This window comes from Globicephala melas, chromosome 2 (assembly GCF_963455315.2).
Source record: "Globicephala melas chromosome 2, mGloMel1.2, whole genome shotgun sequence".
Classification (NCBI taxonomy): Eukaryota; Metazoa; Chordata; class Mammalia; order Artiodactyla; family Delphinidae; genus Globicephala; species Globicephala melas.
In genome coordinates this window covers 137,687,027-137,706,146 of record NC_083315.2, presented here as the reverse complement: position 1 = coordinate 137,706,146, position 19,120 = coordinate 137,687,027, and the positions used below count along the sequence as shown (strand labels likewise).

General features: G+C 39.7%; 1 protein-coding gene across 1 annotated transcript in view; it reads right to left on the bottom strand.

The window, feature by feature from the left end:
- Window positions 1–19,120, bottom strand: part of PRKCH (protein kinase C eta) — a 220,270-nt gene that overhangs the window by 87,093 nt on the left and 114,057 nt on the right. Inside the window, exons 3-8 of the mRNA XM_030855165.2 lie at window positions 15,744–15,894; window positions 10,926–10,960; window positions 7,470–7,558; window positions 5,800–5,929; window positions 3,204–3,331; window positions 149–292 (exon numbers count right to left, since the gene is read on the bottom strand). Of these exons, the coding sequence (XP_030711025.1) occupies window positions 149–292; window positions 3,204–3,331; window positions 5,800–5,929; window positions 7,470–7,558; window positions 10,926–10,960; window positions 15,744–15,894 (677 nt within the window). The remainder of the gene's footprint in view (window positions 1–148; window positions 293–3,203; window positions 3,332–5,799; window positions 5,930–7,469; window positions 7,559–10,925; window positions 10,961–15,743; window positions 15,895–19,120) is intronic.

Sequence of the window (19,120 nt, the reverse complement as noted above, 5' to 3'; positions counted from 1 at the left end):
TCATGCAGCTCTTAGGGTGTGGCCTCGTCTGGGGCAGAAGGCAGATGGCACGTGGGAAATGGGCACGTGTATACATACACGCACAGGCAAACAACATACATGGAGCAGGCATCCTTTAACCACCCAAACACTTGGCGCCAAGACTCACTTTCCCAAAGCTGCCCTTCCCCAGTACTCGGATGAACTCAAAGTTGCTGATCCCAAGTCGGTTGGAAGAATTAAGCCCAATGCCATTTCCTTCTTTGATGCTCTCCTTTCCTTGTCGTCTTAGGGTTGATCTGGAAAGAAGATTCTGCAAAGGAGAGTAGGAATACATCGAGTCAGAAATCACAGTGGAGCATGAAGCATTTATGGATGAAGAAGACCTTATTTGCAGCTTCAACCCTCAATACAACACATGGGGAAAGATCAATACAGCTTGACATGTGATCAGGTTCTGCCACTCAGAACTGCTTCGGCACCAACTCCTGATCTGTGCTTACTGTATTTGGGTCAGAATCATTTAAAATGTATCTAAGCCACCGAGTTTCAGTTTGTGCTCAAATGGGAGTATATAGAAAATGTCTCAGTCTGGTCCACTTGCTTTCTTTTGGTGGCTTTCTACAGGGTGGTCAAAGTTCCAAGAGCGCCACCTGGTGTCCATGTCCTGCAAATAGCAGCTTTCACAACTGCTCAGAGAATTGAGCACCACTCCACACCAAGAACGGATGAAGCAACACTTCTATACATCATATTTTAAATTATAAAAGAGAAACAAAAGTTAATGTAAATATATGAAGGGTAAGACTGACAATACCTATAATCTCATCAGCCCTCCTCAAAAAACAAATACATATACACACGTCTATCTTTACACTTAATTTAAAAAAATACAATAAAATTGTTTCATAACACAAGTTTTAATTTAACATTTTTCCATGCATATTATCCATATCTCTAAATTTTCTTCAAGAACATGAGTTTCAAAAAGCTGTCCAATATTCCATTTTATGGATATATCACAACTGATTCACTAATTCCTGGTATTGGAAATATAGATTATCTCCCAGTTTTCACTAGTATAGATAACACACAGTGACCATACTTGCATGCAAATCTTCAAATCAGGGTGATTAGGAGTCTAAGCTCTCAAGCAGGCGGCCTGCGTTCAAATCACAGCTCTACAACCTAACCCTGTGGCCATGGACAAGTCACCTACCTCTCTGAGCCTCAGTTTCCTCTTCTAACAAAGGGGATGTTATAGTACCTGCAACATGGGTTGTTATGAGGAGCAAATGAATAACTGCACTTAAAGCACTTAGACCAGTGCCTGGCACATTCCATAAACCTAAGCTGTGTTGTCATCTTTATCAACACGATCATCCTCATCAACATCGTCTATTTTCTTAAGATAACTTTCTGGAAAGGGAATTCTTTGGGCCAATGTGTTAATTTTGAAGACTTCTGATACATGGTCAACTTGCCCTCCAGAAAGGTTAACCACCAACACAATGAGAGCTCCCGGTTCACCACAGAGAACCAGAAGTAGGTGTGGCCTCTTTGGGGAGTTCTCTAGCCCCATCCCACTAGTACAAGACTCATCCCAGGGAGGGTGCTACCTAAAGACAAGGTGACGTGCAGGTGTCTACCTTGGGATATTTATAAGACAGGCTACCACCAGATAAGAGACCAAAAGTCTGACATCCTGGAGCATTTGACCTATTTAGCTAAAAAAAAAGCTTATCTGGGGTAACTCCTAAGCAATGTTTGTAATACACAGCTGGGCAATATCCTGAAACTACAAGGATTTTTCTTACTCAACCCAGTGAAACAGTGATTGAAGATATAAAATGGATCACCTTTAAAATCCAATTATTTTAATAGTTTCTCCTCTAGATTTCTGATCATAAATTTTTCAAAGATGGAAAAATTTTACCAGCTTGAATCTCACTTCCTCCACTTAAATACTTCCCCTGCCAGAAAACTCTAAATCCAGCGTCTCAATCTTTTGTTTGTTTGTTTGTTTAACCCATTCTTCTCTTTTGATAGACTGAAGATGTCTCTCTTCAATGCTGTACTGTCAGCTAATTTGGGTTTTCTCACTATTAAGTATCAGAACATGAAAGATACTTGGTTCAAGTGGCAAGTGGCGCTGCCCATTCCTAGAGGTTGTGCCACATGGCTCAGCTTATTTCCACGGTATTTCAGAAGCCCTGGGCCAGGCCGAAATCCCTAACCTACACTCTTCAGGCACAGCTGTCCCATGCACTGGAAATCCCCCTCACGGTATAGCATCCTGCCTGTCTGTCCACAAGAACGACACACAGACTTGAAGGACTTTGCCAACGCCTTCCTGAAATCAAGAAATGCCATGTCAATCCAAGCCCCTGCTGTACCAGGCAGGGCCCTTCAGTGAAAAGGAAATGGGGTGGTTAGTGATGACACTGTTTGGATAACCAAGAACCTGACAGTGATTGCACTTCCCTTCCTAAGTGCCCAGAGAGATTTGACAGTTAAGTCTAGAATTTTCCTGAACCCGGCGTCAAGCTACACATTTCAGAAGCCTCAGCCATAACCATGGCTCTTGCCCAATTCCCAGCAGACCACAGCCAGGAAGGCGGCAATAGGATGTGGGCCTGGGATGTGGCTGAAGCTCTAATGGACAACAGCAGGTGGGGGAGGGTCACTCAGGGCGGTGGCAGGACACAGCCACTGACATGCTCCACCCACTCCCGCCAAGAGGAAGGAACTCCTGTCTGTGGCTGGACTTGAGATAAATTCACGATCCATAAACAAATACTACACAACTGCTGGATTCCAGGCCTGTGGAGAACATCAGCTCTTTAAGTTCAACCCCTTCAGAGAGAAGGAAGCAAAGGCCCATAGTTACTGGTCAACTGCAGTGCCGGGGGCCCCGACAAGAGCAGAACCGAGGACCCTGGATTCCAGGCTTTTCACCAGACCACAATGACAGGAAGCTGTTTAAAAAAAAAAAAAAAAAATCCCTTTTCTGCTTCTTGCTGTATCTGCACGCTCATTATTTCTTGTTATATAATTGTATACAGAACCTTATTTGTGGAACAAAATGCTCTTTAAAAATGCAGTAAATCTGTTTATTGTATTTGCTGAGACTAGGAACTTTGATTATGCCACACACAATACTAAGGGCTCGCCACATCTGAACAACTTCTAAATTACAAAATATGAAAATAGCAAAGTCTCACCGAGGTGGGAGAAATACTTCCGGGTTGGAGGCCCATGCCTGCCAGAGTCTTGGCCAGCTCCGCTGCATTCACTCCACAGTTTGGGGCCACGTTCGCCTGACATCGAATGTGTACATTCATTTTACATACTGGATGGAAGAGGAAAAGGGAATCCACGTTCAGAAAGGAGACACGTCAACATGTGCTGTGAAAGAGAGCTGAGATAACCTGAAAGACCGTGACTGAGGAATTGCACAGGCTGAATAATGAGATCTTCTCATCAAATTCAACTGACACTCACAACGATCCCTGAGTGTAAGTAAATCCCTGATTTTTTCTCTATTTCTGTTCTGTGCAGAAGCAGTAAGCCTGGCATACGGAAGAATACTACATTTCAAATTTCTTTTTGTTTTCACTGTGACTTGATGCAAGACACTCACTTAAATCATATTTTAAAAGTCATCACTGATTTCCCAGCATGATTCAATACAGAGATCAAAACATTCATCACGGCAACAGCTCACTCGATTAAGTAACAAGGAAACGCGTCAACCGACTTTATGCCATTCCTTGTAACTCTCAATAAAAGGTAGCAATCTAACAGCCACGTGTAGATGGCTGTTCAGACAGGATGGAACTGGTGTTTCTGAGAGAAACGCCTCTAAGTAAAGCTTTCTCTCTGAGCACTGTCTTTGGGTGGCCCTCACAGCACAGAATGCGGCATCCTGTGCAGCAGCTGTATTTCTCAGTGCTTGCAGCCTGTGGCTTCATGGGTGACAGAAAGCAACTTTTTTAAAGGTCAAGGCAAGTGGCAGTTGGAAGAGGAGAGCGAAGCAAGCTAAGCTCCTGGTGCACAGGAAGCTGACTTGGGGTGATGAAAGACCCGAGGTTTAATCAGCACAGAGTTCTGACATGGTTTCTTGACATGGGCCCTGCTGATCGGAGGCAGGGATAAAGCAGCGTAAGATGCGTTGAGGTGTGTCAGCCCATCTTTGGAAGCATACACAGAGCCAGGTTTCGTGGTGCCTGAAGTGATGCAATTGTAGGGTTGCCCTCTTTAAGAAAAAGAGCACTTCATCAAGTAGAGAACTTGGAAGGTACCTTGCAAGGGAGGAGCTCCAAGGCTTAAGCTTCATTAGATTCATAGGAAATCCACCTCTCTCAGCAAGGCTGGTACGGAGACATACAAGCCTGCAGTGGCCTTTCTAAAGCTCCACGTGACAATAAAAGCAAAAATGATAGGAGCTGGAGCACTGCAGGCATGCTATCCTCAGCACCACCAGGGACAAGTGCAATGCAGATGAATCCCACCCATGGCTCTGCCTGTCAGCAACAACCATACGAAAGCAGAAAGCGACTAGAAACCCACACCTGGGTGACACCATCCAGCTAACGATCAAGCAGTGCCTGAAACAAAGCTACATGTGAGTTGGCTGCTGTTTTGGTTGAAAAAGAATTATTTCAGGTATCTATGAAGAAAGAATAATTAAATGGTGCTCTGAAGAAATGAAAGAATTTGCCTTTCTTAAAGACAAGTGACTAGCCCCTTCTTGTTAATAGAAGCAGGTCTGGTTAAGTCCAGGCAGCCAGTGGAAGCTGTCCAGTTGTACTGACATGAACTCTGCCTCCCCTGGTGACACAGAATGTGTCTCAGGCTTCAGGCTGAAACTCACATGTATTTCAGCACAGGACAGTGCACCCCACGACAGCCAACACTCAATGAGAGATGACTCCAGGCCAACAGCCCCTCAACTCCTAACAGGACAGGGACCAGCCCCCATATCCTTATCCTCTGCTGAGGCAAAAGCTCCAAACTCAGGCTCCACTGGACACTGTTGTTGAAGTGCATGCCCTCGCACGGCCACCTACTCTCTGATCTCTATCAAGCTCTTTGAGAAGACACAGGGCGGACTGAGTTATGCTTTCTTTCTTTTTTTTTTTTTTTTTTTGCGCGTTACGCAGGCCTCTCACTGTTGTGGCCTCTCCCATTGTGGGGCACAGGCTCCGGACACGCAGGCTCAGCGGCCATGGCTCACGGGTCCAGCTGCTCCGCGGCATGTGGGATCCTCCCGGACCGGGGCACGAACCCGTGTCCCCTGCATCGGCAGGCGGACTCCCAACCACTGCGCCACCAGGGAAGCCCTGGGTTATGCTTTTATAACCCAATTCCTGCTTATTTTTGGTGAGGTGATCAAACCAACTCTCCTGCTAGCTCTTACTCACAACTCAACCTTCTCTGCTGGCCACCTCACCTCCTACCATCTTCCCTTTCTGACCAGATCCCATCTTTTCCTCTTTCAAATACCTATGGAAATACACAATGACTAGCCTGTACTCAGTACTAAATAGAGGATAGCCAACGGGTTAGTTAACCAGACAGGACATTTCATTTAGCAAGTGAGTAAACATTCCATGGTTAGGAAGTCTGTGGCTCACATGTAGCTCTCTTTACGTGCCTGACAAGGGACACGTACATACAGAGAGAGCCACTAAGATGTTCATTTACAAGGTGTCTGAAACCATCCGTCCTAGGTCAGATTCTGAACTGCAGAATTCTGAAAGCTCGCAGCAAGGTGTTCTCACGAGGAAGTGGGTCCCAAGCCCCCGAGAATCTCACTTTTACACTGAAGTCCTTGTCGCATTATCCCCCAGAGCAGGGAGCCACAGTGATCACAGAACGTTGGCACCTTGTAGTTGTGGACGCTGAACTTGTGTGGGATGTTGATTCCGAACCTCTGCTCAGCAATCTGTAGCAAGGAAACAGGAGGACGAGAGCTGAAATTCCATACCCACACCTTTTGTGAAAACTGTAACAGGAGCCCACCAAACGCAAAGTGTTACTATGACACCCGAGATGAGTACACTATTACTGCTCGGCCACGATGAATTACCCAGGCCTCACCACGCAGACGAAACACACTTTCTAGCGAACAAGACTGGCTGGACAGAAACGTGTGGTATACATTAACCTGTCCACCATCTTGGGAGATTAATAGAAATTTAAATATTCATTTCACATTTTACATTCACTTGGCCGTGTTTCTCTCCTGGCCAATTCCTCACACCCATGTCTATTTCTAGAACCTTTTAACTTCAGGATTCAACACGTCTTTTATAGGCAACATACACTTGCTATCACCACGAGTTCTTCCAGAAATTGCGTCATGAGGATGGGGTGACCCCCAGAGGACAGGGAACCACAGAAGGAATTTATTCCAAAGTGACATTCAACTGGTGATCTTATTCAGCCCTTCCAGCCTCTGCCTGTCTTTGTATTTTGATATCTGAGTGCAAAGGTTCTGCTTTTATCTCACAGACGATCACGTCTCAGGATCAGGTGAAATCTCACATACTGTTTCCAGCAAATAGTTAAATTAGGCATATGCTCTATAGTCTATATCACAGTTGGAAGCAATAACCACAGAGCCACACATAACAAGTCGTGGGGCAATATTACTCCTCTTGAAACGTTTCTGGCCTCTTTCTCATAAAAGAAAGTACACACGCCTCTGTGTGTACTCTCAGCCATCCTGGGCGTATACTGTAAAGAACCAACAAGTTCCAGAGTCAGACTCTTCAGTGCATCTGTAAATCCACTGCTAACTGTTGGTAATACTCCAACTGCCTTCTACCTCCAGAATTTAGAATGTATGCCCACCTCAGCTGGATGCAATGCTAATGGCAAGAGTGATGTTCAAGCCTTTATGTATAGATCTAGATCCTCCTTGAAATTCCTCGAGAGGCTGGAGGGGGCCAAAGGTCACTTTATTTAGGAAGTGCAATTTACAGTTAACAACATACTTACCATATCAATTCTATCTTGTAGTATTGATACTATTTTAGGTCTGAGGCCGAGAGAGAAGCTAGCTAGCAGAGTCTGGGTTCTACATTCAGATCCCAGTCATCTGATGCCAAACTCAGGGAAATCTCTCTGCAAATTAGTAGAACTGATCCCTAGAGCTTTTACCCAGCTGATCACTAATGGAGTCATTTGCAGGACAGGTCAAGCTATGCAAGTAAAGAAATACAAATGCCATAATATAAAAAGGAGAGAAATTTCAATTCTGATACCACCATTGGCTTCAAGGAGTGTGGAAGGGAATTGGGAATGAGAGGGAGGAAGGAAAAGCAGAGGGAAGAAGGGAGAGAGAGAGAGAGAAAGAGAGACAGAGGCAGCGAGAGGGGGAGAGAGAACGAGCAAGAGAGACAGGGAGCGAGAGAGCGAGATAGAGAGAATGTGCTCGCATGAGCTCATGCAGGCACTTAATCAGCAAACTGCTATCTCACCTTTGAATCCACTTTGTTAATATTGTTTTGGCAGGTGCAGGCTGTAACAATTAGATGATGGCAGCGCTTGTGGACGACACAGGTGCACACTAGGAAATTAAATCCAGCCATTAAACATTTATTGGAGGCACCAGGCCATGGTGGCTTGATTTAGATGGTGGGCCCACATGATGGCAGCCAATGCTCCCGTTCTTCCTATATTCCTCACCACCACCCTAACTCAGGCCTTTGCTCACGCCTGAACTATTCACACTCAGGTCCGGAACTAATGTCATCCTTCCTGGCTTTCCTCCTTCCTGCCCCAACCTCCAGAGGAATCATCTCGCAGTATATGATTCTGGTCACCTCAGGCCCATAATCTAAAGCATTCAATCGTGCCTCACAGTCAGTCAAACTAGAGTTGAAATTTCCCAGATGGGTTTCAGGCTCTCCCAAGCCGACCCCAGGCTCACCTGTCACCTTTCTTCTCTGGGGGCTCTTTGTTCCACTAATAACTAGACTAGGTGCTCTTCCTGGAGCAAGTCTTCACTCTCCCCAACACACTGTCCATGTCCCTCTCAATCCCTGGGGTATCTTCCTTTCCTATCACTTCACTAAACCTTAAATGTATAACAAGACACAACTTTAAAAAATGTCTCTTTTATGAAAATATACTCCCCATGGCTCCCCTTCTAGACTGAAACTCTCTCCCTCCTCTAGTCTCCTACAACCTCTAGCTGGCCTCCCTCATTTCAGATCTTCCACATACAGCCTCTAATGTCCTCAGGATTCCCAGCCAGCATGATGACTTGAACAAAGTAGGCATTCATTAAGTATTTGCAGAATGACCCAATCAATTGCTTGAATAGTTAGAACTTTCTAAATAACATTTTTTTAATTTTCATTCAGACAACTGATAGAGTGCAGAGTCCAGTTTCCATTAAAGGATGAACATGTGCAATGAAGCAATATGAAAATACACATCATTTTTAAGATCTTTCAAGACATATGGAAGTTTCTAGGATTAAATACATAAAGAGAGATGACATGTCAGCAAGTAGCACTATAATCTAAAACAAATCTAGCTGTCATCAGATTGAATTCTCAGGAGAACCAAGTTGAAAGTGCCCAGAGAACTGGTCTTTCTATATGAGGGAATCCTTCACATAGAAAAATCTTATATTCCAAGGCATTTGTTTTTTTCACAGTCAGCTTGGCTACAGGCTTATCAATTTTATTGATCTTTTTGGAGAATTATTGATAGCATTTGGTTTTGTGGATTTTTTAAACTGTTTTCCTAATTTCAATTTCACTGTTTTGCACTCTATTTTTGTTATTTATTTTCTGCTGCTCAGTTTAGGCTTAAATTTCTCTCCTTTTTAAGATGGAAACTTGGATTATTGATTTTAGACCTTTATTCTTTTCTAATATATGCATTTAATACTCTAAATTTTCCTCTGAGCACTGCTTTCACTGCCTCCCACAAATTTTGATAAATTGTATTTTCATTTGATTTAAAATATTTTTTATTTCCTCTTGAGTCTTCTTTGACCCATGTGCTATTTAGAATATGTAGCTTAATCTTCAAATATTTGGAGGTGTTTGAGCTATCTTTTGGTTATTGATTTCTAGTTTAATTCCACTGTGGTCTGAGAAGATACTTTTTATGATTTCTATTCTTTTATATTTGTTATGGTTTGTTTCAATGTCCCAGAATGTGGTCTATGTTGGTAAATGTTCCTAGTAAGCTTGAGAAGAATGTGTGTTCTGCTGCTCTTAGATGGAGAATTCTATAAATGTCAATTTGATCAAGTTGTGATAGTGCTGTTTAGGTCAACTATATTCTTACTGATTTTCTGCCTGCTGGATCAGGCAGAAATGCTGATCAATCAGAATCAGAAACTGCTGAGATAGTAAATAAAATTAAATCCAACTATAATAGTGGATTTGTTTATATCTCCTTGCAGTTCTATCAGTTTTTGCCTTCAGTATTTTGATGCCCTGTTATTAGGCGCATATACGTTAAAGATTTTTATGTCTTCTTGGAAAACTGACTCCTTTTATCATTCCATAATGCCCTCCCTTATCCTTTATAAATTTCCTTGTTCTGAAGACTGCTTTAATCTGTGTGCTTTTTTTAGCATGATTGGTATATCCTTCCAACTAGGCATGTGGTTTTATATCCCTTTGCAAGATGTGAACAAATTAGTGTCCTCATGTCTCCTGACCAGTGTTCTTTCCTGGTCCTTTAACAGGTGGCCCACTGAAAATCAGCTCTTCAAATATCCTGGCACTATGGGCCATGGTAGAAGAAATAAACTAAAAACACAACAGATACGTCACAAATCATGTATTTTTAAACTCAAAAATGTAATCTTGTTTACCAAGAGGTTCTCAAGTTATCTTTGTATGCATGAGATGGACAGAGCATACCCCTGTGCTGGAGAGGTCCAAGCCAAAAAGTGACATTGATTCTGACCTGTGAACTATGCTCTCAGTTGAGGCTGAAATTAATAGCAGAAGGTCAATTATTGTTGTCATATCAATTCAGTTTTTCCTAAATTTGAGAACTCAGAATTGTTCATACATATTAAAGTCAAAATTACATCCAAATGTATGTCTTATTCCATTCTTCTAAGGGAAATAATATTTTACTTCCCCTCCTTCAGAAGAGAAAGTGGGATTTCTTTATTTACCTAGTTTACCATAGGTTACCACTCTAGGATAGGTAGTACTATTTTACCAATGATCTGTAGGGTGTAAATTAAGATAATAGGTACCATATGGATAAACCATGAGATGACGCTCAAGTTAATGATGAGGGAGGCCCAAATAAAAGAAAAGTCCAATCCAGCCTGGCTAAACCTCCAGATTAAGGAGCCTTCTTTTCCTCTTTCCTTTTTTATTTCATTCCAATTCTTCCGGAACACTAATCGAGGTTATCTCAGAATTGTGAAAATCAAAATAAATTGAATGGATAATAACTTACAAGACCTTTAACAGCCTAACTTTGAACATTCTCACATTTAACTAAATTCAGAAAATCCAAAAAGCAACTTGGATAATAGCTTCTATTTCCAATGCAGGTAAAGAGAAATCAGCATTGTGCTACTTCTCACTCCTACGGACAAGGGGATTGTAAAACACCAAAAATTTATCTTCAAGACTCAAGGGTCCTGCTCACAAAATCGCATTACCTTTTAGTATGTTCATGATCCTGCAGAGACAAAACTTTAAACAACTACACGTATATAGGTATCCTGGATTCAGAAATAAAAACATCCCCTCTACTTTGTCTACAAAAAGACATGGCTAAAATTTAAACAAAACTAAAGGGTTGTAATTCTACGGGGGTCTCATTTGACCTACAGAGAGTTATTTATCAAAATATTAATGGAATGTATCCTGTTTCCTCTTGGTATAATCACTTTTTAACACAGGAACAAGATTAAACATAGTTTTAAAATGTTTTCTTACCTTGGCATTGATAACCCTGTTTCCCAAATACACCCCTGTTCAAGACAATAGAGAAAAAAGAAACCATTAGTCAAATATTTCAGCAACAATGTTCCTATAATTACAGTACTTAAGGAAAACAAATTTCATCCTCTGGTCCTTTATAAAAAACACAATTTCAGAGAAGCAGCAGAAATAATGTCCTTTTTAAGCCCTTTTTTGTTACCACAGGACAAGGAGGAAATTGATGAGTTAGAATGCTCCGAATAACAAACAGGTGAGTTTGGCAGTTCTCATTCTACCCATCGCTGCGGCAATCCCCCAAGTCCTCAGTGAAAATAAACCTCCTCTGTGTGTATGACTGAGCCTCTTCCTGAAGTTTCACTTTACTGCCTTACTGATCATTCTCTCTCACATACACATAAAGACATGCAGAGGGTGAAGTAAACAGATGCAGATATACATATGGATGTAAACAGGTGAGTCCACTCCAGCTGCCTGACCTGAGGCATCTTCCATCTTCCGTGTGCCCACATCACCCAGAGTCCACTGGGGAGCAGAAGTGCGGTCACAATATGCCCATCATACCCACAGCTTCCATCTCTGTCTCTCCCTAATACAGTCTCTGAGTGATGGTGATATGATTCTCATTCTTATTAACAAAAACCACATTTTACTAAGCCAGTAGGATATGCCAGGCCATGAGCCAAGCAGCTGACCTCTACCATCTCATTTAATCCTCATAAAAGCCACGTGAGGTAGCACATATAATAGGATGGCCTAGAGCACAGATCCTGAAGCTGGATGGCCTGGATGTGATTTGGGGCAAGTTGTTAACTACTTTGAGCCACTGTTTCTTAATATATAAAAAGGTATAATAATAACAGTACCTACTTTATAAGGTTATCATGAAGATAAAAAGTGTTGATAATGTAAAATACTTAGAACAGTGCCTGGCACTCTAGTGCATATAAAAGTTTACTATGTAAATAAAATAAAATTATTGTCTCTGTTTTGCAAATGAGGAGACATTGCTGGGTTATATAGCTTGTCTAGGTTCACACATATAGTTGGTGATGAGATTGAATGACAGAGTCCATGTGCTTAATCATACGTGTGTGTGTGTGTGTGTATGTGTGTGTGTGTGTATATATATAAAACACATAACCACTATTTTAAGTGTGTGTGCATGTGTGTGTGTGTGTGTGTGTGTGTGTGCGTGTGCGTGTGTTTCACAAGGCCAGTTAGGTGGGAGTTAAAGTTTCCTTGGTAGAAAAAAAATTGGTGAAATTATCAAGTAAGTTTCCATTAAGAACGTTAGTTGAGATCACAGGTTGTCACCACAAATGCCTACAGGGGCAGACAGGTCACGTAAAGGAGGGAAGCCAAATGGTGTGACATGAAATAAAAGAGCAACAGACAATTACCCTTCTGGTCAGGCAAATCCAGGGAGAGGTGGGTCTAACTGGAACATGCAAAGAAGAAAAATGGGCTCGAAGTTGCCAGAGATGCTAATTTTTTCATCAAAAAATGGAATAGGAACGTCTTCCTAAAGACTACAGTTTTAGGCTTCATACATATCGACAGCCAGTTTAGGGCCTTTGGTTTAGACAAGACTCTATACTTTTTCTTTCTTTTATATTTTATTTATTTTTTTATTGTGTACAAATTTAATGTCTTATTTCTTTTTAAAATTTATTTTATTGAAGTATAGTTGATTTACAATGTTGCGTTAGTTTCTGGTGCATAGCAAAGTGATTCATTTTATATATATATATACATATCTATGTATACATATATGTTCTTTTTCAGATTCTTTTCCATTATACGTTATTACAAGATATTGAATATAGTTGCCTGTGTTATACAGTAGGTCCTTGTTGTTCATCTGTTTTATATATAGTAGTATGTATCTGTTAACCCCAAACCCCTAATTTATCCCTGCCCCCTCCTTCTGCCTTTGGTAAGCATAAATTTGTTTTCTATGTCTGTGAGTCTATTTCTGTTTTGTAAATAAGTTCCTTTGTACCATTTTTTTAGATTCCACATGGGATCATATGATATTTGTGAGGAGATGGAAAGAGGTATTCCACGCAAATGGAAATCAAAAGAAAGCTGGAGCAGCAATACTTGTATCAGATAAAATAGACTTTAAAATAAACACTGTTTCAAGAGACAAAGAAGGACACTACATAATGATCAAGGATCAATCCAAGAAGATATAACAATTGTAAATATATATGCACCCAACATAGAAGCACCTTAATACGTAAGGCAAATATTAACAGATGTAAAAGGAGATATCAACAGTAACACAATAATAGTGGGGGACTTTAACACCCCACTTACATCAATGGACAGATCATCCAGACAGAAAATCAATAAGGAAACACTGGCCTTACATGACACATTAGACCAAATGATATTTATTGATATTATCTATAGAGCATTTCACCCAAAAAGCAGCAGAATACACATTCTTTTCAAGTGCACATGGAACATTCTTGATAGATCACATGCTAGGCCACAAAAAAAGCCTCAGTAAATTTAAGAATAGTGAAATATCAACCATATATTTCAACCACATCACTATAATATTAGAAGTCAACTATAAGGAAAAAAAACCTGCAAAAAACACAAACAGATGGAGGCTAAACAGTATGCTACTAAACAACCAATGGGTCACTGAAGAGATCAAAGAGGAAATAAAAAAAATACCTAGAGACAAATGAAAATGAAAACGTGACAATCCAAAACCTATGGGACATGGGACTTTGCTGGTGGCACAGTGGTTGAGAATCCGCCTGCCAGTGCAGGGGACACAGGTTCGATCCCTGCCAGGAAGATCCCACATGCCATGGAACAGCTAAGCCCGTGCGCCACAACTACTGAGCCTGCGCTCTAGAGCCCACGAGCCACAACTACTGAAGCCTGCGTGCCTAGAGCCCATGCTCCACAACAAGAGAAGCCACCACAATGAGAAGCCCGCGCACCGCAACGAAGAGTAGCACCCGCTAGCTGCAACTAAAAGAAAGCCCGTGCACAGCAACGAAGACCCAACACAGCCAAAAATAAAGAAATATTAAAAAAAAAAAACCACAACACCTATGGGACACAGCCAAAGCAGTTCTAAGAAAGAAGTTTATAGTGATACAAGCTTACCTCAGGAAACAAGAAAAATCTCAATAAACAACCTAAACTTACACCTAAAACAACTAGAGAAAGAAGAACAAACAAAACCCAAAGTTAGTAGAAGGAAGGAAATCATAAAGATCAGAACAGAAATAAGTGAAATAGAGACTTAAAAAGCAATAGAAAAGATAAATGAAACTAAAATCTGGTTCTTCAAAAAGATAAAAAAAAATTGATAAACCTTTAGCCAGACTCATCCAGGAAAAATAGAGAGAGGGCCCAAATCAATAAAATCAGAAATGAAAAACGAGAAGTTACCACAGACACCACAGAAATACAAACGATCATAAGAGATTACTATGAGCAACTATAATGCCAATAAAACGGACAACCTAGAAGAAATGGACAAATTCTTAGAAAGGTACAGTCTCCCAAGATGGAACCAGGAAGAAATAGAAAATATGAACAGACCAATTACCGGTACTGAAATTGAATCAGTAATTTAAAAGCTCTCAACAAACAAAAGTTCAGGATCAGATGGCTTCACAGGTGAATTCTACCAAACATTTAGACAAGAGTTAACACCTACCCTTCTGAAACTATTCCAAAAAATTGCAGAGGAAGGAAGACTTCCAAATTCATTCTGTGAGGCCACCATCACCCTGATACCAAAACTAGACAAAGATTATCACAAAAAAAAGAAAATTACAGGCCAATATCACTGATGAACATAGATGCAAAAATCCTCAATAAAATACTAGCAAACGGATTCCAATAGTACTTTAAAAGGTTCATAGACAAGACCATATTCTTGATTAAAAAGGCCAGAAACACAAACTAAGCCTGCATTCTGACTGTTAAAAGGTATAAAATCCAAAGTAATCACAAAACCCCCCACAAAACACAAAGTAATTGATCAATACTCAAATGAATCTGAATCAAGTGTTTCTGCTTTAAACAAAATGACTAAAATTTGCAACAAAAACAAAGATCTCCTTTTATGCTGCAGATATGAAAGTGTGTTTCTTCCTCCTGAGAAGGGTGTGTATGTGTATGTTTTGTGCATGTGAGGGTATTTCTTCCTTCTCTCTGCAAATAAATATGTTTAATGTTGCCTCTGATTGAAGATAACTATTACTTAAATTTATTTTACATTATAGATTTGCCACTTGAGTAACATGTATAGTAAGATATTGCCCCAAATCATCTAGAATTTCTCAACTATTAATTATCTTGATTCTTAAATGCCAGGGATTATAGTATGTGATCACTGAAAGCTATTACCTTTGTCTACATACTATAAGGCTGAAGACTACTGTATGTTTAGTTTACTTGCAACAATTAATTCCATAAGTCATCATGTGATTCATGCCTTCTTAGAGAAATACTGTTGATATTTCTTTCCTCCTTAGGGATAGATCATTTATTAACTGATTAGCCTCTCTCTCTAATTAGTGCTTTTTAACCAGTTCATGATTCATTAGCACTTTTACCAACATGATTGGCAAAAGAAATAACATATAAAACTTAATCTGTAAATTGTGTAATTTTTTTGTTGGGGATTAAAATTTCTAGGTCAACATATTAGAGTAAGAGAAAAAAATCAGATTCTAAAACAATTCTTAATAATCATGCTTTCTCCTGAAATCACACACAACCAGAGGAAGTCTCAGCTCTTGGGAGCAGAGAAGACAGGGGACCTCTTACCAGATAAACTCCCTGCAGTGAGAGCAGTAGGTGGGCTGCCTCAGGTATGTGGCCATGAACTTATGTCCGTTGATCTGGTGGACTCGCCTTCGCATAGCCCTTTGGCGCTTCCTGGTAAAATGTTTGAAGATTCGGTCTCTCTGGAGAGTAGCTATACATTAAAAGAAGGGAAAAAAGAATAATGTGTAATGAACCTACCAGCACCTAATGTATGAGAAAGTTTGGTAGTTCAAATACTCCCCAAATTACTTTTTTCTTTCTTCAAGATGTAAAACACCCCAGAAAATCATCATGCTTTGTTAGACATATGTGAACCCTGGGATTCCCAACTGCCTAGTTATAATTGGCTATCTTGGGCCAGTCTCCCCCGGAACAGAGCGTGGGTTCCCCAGAGTTTCGATGCGCCAGTATGTGACAGCAGCATGGTCTCGCAGTCCCTGTCCAGCTGTCTGGGACCTCAGGTGCATCGACTGGCTGCAGTGACCGGCTGGCAAACAGGGCTCCTCATTACTCCCCTTTCATTCTGCTGTCCTCACAAACTTAGTGAGGGAACTGCCCCCAACACAGTGAGAGCCCTGCCCAAAAGCATCAGTTCCAGCACCACCTCTGTTAACTTGGAAGAGGCAGAAATTAACTGGGAACACACTCAGAGTTCCCTTTCTAATTTCATATTTTAAAAGTAGTGGCTCCTAATCTGAAGACTCTAAAAACTGTGCACCATTTAAAGATCATAAATGATATCTTCCACCTAACTGTTCTAGAACTTTTCCAATGTATGCAGAGACTTGTGATTATAAAATAAAGATTCCTTCTTCAATAATGCTTTTAAATGAATCACTGCTCCAAAGGAAACTAAAGGAATCATGCAAGAATAATCTGCTAATAAATTTTAAAACCTGGAAGAAATAGAAGATTTCCATGTAAATACATGGTCAAAATTAGTCACATAAACCAAAAAGTCTAATTTTTTAGAAGGAATTGATAAAGTTTTTAAAGGACTACCTCTAATACTGAAGGATTCATTTTATGTAGACTTTTCCCAGTAGCAATATACTCAAATAACCAGAAACTTCTATACTATCCAGAATTATCTTAAAAAGAAAAACTCACTATGACCAAGTGGGAATTTTCTCAGGAGCATAACAATGGGCATATTATTACAAAATCTATTATAGCTTATTCTATTAATAGGTGAAAGAATAAGTATGACAGTTTCAATAGATGTTTAAAAGGCACTTGATAAAATTTAACTTGTAATCCAATAAAAAATTCTTTCGAAAAGACTAAAAGATTGTCTCTTTAACATGACTAACACACATTTTCACAGGTCAGAAGTATCAAACTGAATGGTAAATGTTAACAAAATTCCTGTGACAGTTAAGAACGAATAAGACTAATTATCACCACTATTATTTAATATTATTCTGAAAGTACTCACCAAAGTTGTTAGAAATGAAACAAAAGATCAAACTATTAGGAAAAGGTGGCAAAGATACCATTATTTGAAGTTGTTTAATGTATGACTAGAAAACTCAGGAGAATTCAGCCTAATCTATTAAAAAAATGAGTTCAGTGTGATGGACAATAATAAATCATTAAAAGTCAAGGTATTTAGTATATCAAAAGAGCCAATTAGAATAAGTTAAAAAATCCCATTCATACAACCAAAAAAACCAAATTATCTAGGAAATAATTTATCAGAAGTGGAAGATTTATATGAAAAAAAGACTATAAAACCAACTGAAGGGTATGAAAAGATAAGTAAAAATGAAGTTCTTAAATTGGAACACTCAATACTACAAAGTTGTCAATTCTATCTAATGTCAAATTCAACGAAATTTCAATCAACATTCCCAAAGGATGTTTCTAAACTTGACAATTTTTTTCAAGGTTTATTTGGTACTATAAATATTTTAAAACTGTCCCAAAATTTCAATGAGGGAGGACCTGCTCTACATGTTAAAACATATTATAAAATTACGATAATTTAAACAGTGCTCTACCCCCTCAAGAAAAGTCCAAAACTAGAAATCAATTTGGCTGAAAGAGAATATGGTTCAAATCAGTGGGAAAAGATGGATTATTCAATAAGTGGTGTTTAGACAACTAGGTAGCCTTTTGGGAAATACCTTTACCTCACTCCTTACACCCAAATAATCTCAGATAAATGTTGAGGTGGAAATTATAGAAAGAAAGAAAACATGGGAAAAAAATACACTCCTAGTAATGGGATGAGGATAACAAATTTCTACAGCCATAAAAGATCCACAGATTTGCAATCTATGAAATTGAAAGTCCTACTTGTCAACAGACACAAAACAAAGTTAAAACAAACTGGGGAGAAAAGGATTTGCAACATGCTACAGTGTTACTATTTATAATATGTATAAATCATTAAGAAAAGAGGATAAACAATCTAGTAAAAAAGGGGCAGAGGAAGTGAACAGGGAATTCATAAAATTATAAATGCAAATAGACAATAAACATGCCAAGATGTCCAATGCTATCCAAGACACACATGTAAGAACTGCAAGGTAAATGACATTTTACCTCTTAAGTTGGCAAATACTTATAAAGGTAGTTAACATGCCTACTCTTACTACAGTGTAGGGAAATCTGCACCTCCAGCCTCTGCTGGTAGGAGCATAAACTGGTCTCTAGTCCTCGCCCCACCATCCTCTGGCTGTATTTACCCTGCTAAGCCTCAGTGTTCCCATCTATAAACCAGGGAGTGCCTTCCTCCTAGGTTTTTTCCAAGGACTGAATGAGATAACGCGTTAGAAACGTTTTGCCCAGAGCTAGGCACACGGTCACATTCAACACGTAGCTATGTCAAGAATGATTTCTTTCGGTGACCAATTTGACAAATACCTGTCGAAGTATTTATTCCAGTTTTATTGGGAAATAATTGACCTAACTTCACTGTGTAAGTTTAAGGTGTACAAGCATGATGGTCTGATTTACAAATACTGTGAAATGATTACCACAATAGGTTCAGCTAACATTCACCTTCTCATATAAATACAATAAAAACAAAGAAGAAAAGGAAATATATATTTTCTCCTTGTGATGAGAACTCTTAGGATTTATTCTCGACTTTCCTATATACCATACATCAACGTTAGCTGTGGTTATCATGTTGTATACATTACATCCCTAGTACTTACTTATCTTATAACCAGAAGTTTATACCTTTTGACCACCTTCCTCCAATTCTTCCTCCCCCTACACCCGGCCTCTGGTAACCACAAATCTGATCGGTTTTTCTGTGAATTGGTTGTTTTGTTTTTCCTGTTTGTTTTTTAGATCATAAAGTATTTGTTTTTCTCTGACTTATTTCACTTAGCATAATGCCTTCAAGGTCCATCCATGTTGAC